At 58.3% G+C, this 288-nt stretch overlaps 1 protein-coding gene across 1 annotated transcript in view; it reads left to right on the forward strand.

Moving 5' to 3' along the window:
* Positions 1–288, forward strand: part of EMH_0072010 (forkhead-associated domain-containing protein, putative) — a gene marked incomplete at both ends in the record, with an annotated part of 2,705 nt that overhangs the window by 462 nt on the left and 1,955 nt on the right. Inside the window, one exon of the mRNA XM_013499163.1 lies at positions 108–286. Within this exon, the coding sequence (XP_013354617.1) occupies positions 108–286 (179 nt within the window). The remainder of the gene's footprint in view (positions 1–107; positions 287–288) is intronic.

Raw genomic sequence — 288 nt, forward strand, 5'->3', positions numbered from 1 at the left:
GCAAACCAACCGCAGCAGCAGCAGCAGCAGCAGCAGCAGCAACGTAGGGTTTAGGGTTTAGAGACTCTCTGTCAGTCTCAACCCCCTTTCCTTTTGCTGCGCTGAAGACACGACGAAACCAGCAGCAGCAGCAGCAGCAACAGCAGCAGCAGCAGCAGCAGCAGCAGCACCAGCAGCAACAGCAGCAGCAGCAAAAAGAAGAGCGAGACCATGTCGAGTTCTTCGTGGCAGCAAGACAGGGGGTACTCCTCCAGCCACCCTCACAGCAGCAGCAGCAGCAGCAGCAGC

This window comes from Eimeria mitis, genomic scaffold (assembly GCF_000499745.2).
Source record: "Eimeria mitis Houghton genomic scaffold, Emh_scaff4054, whole genome shotgun sequence".
Lineage (NCBI taxonomy): Eukaryota > Apicomplexa > Conoidasida > Eucoccidiorida > Eimeriidae > Eimeria > Eimeria mitis.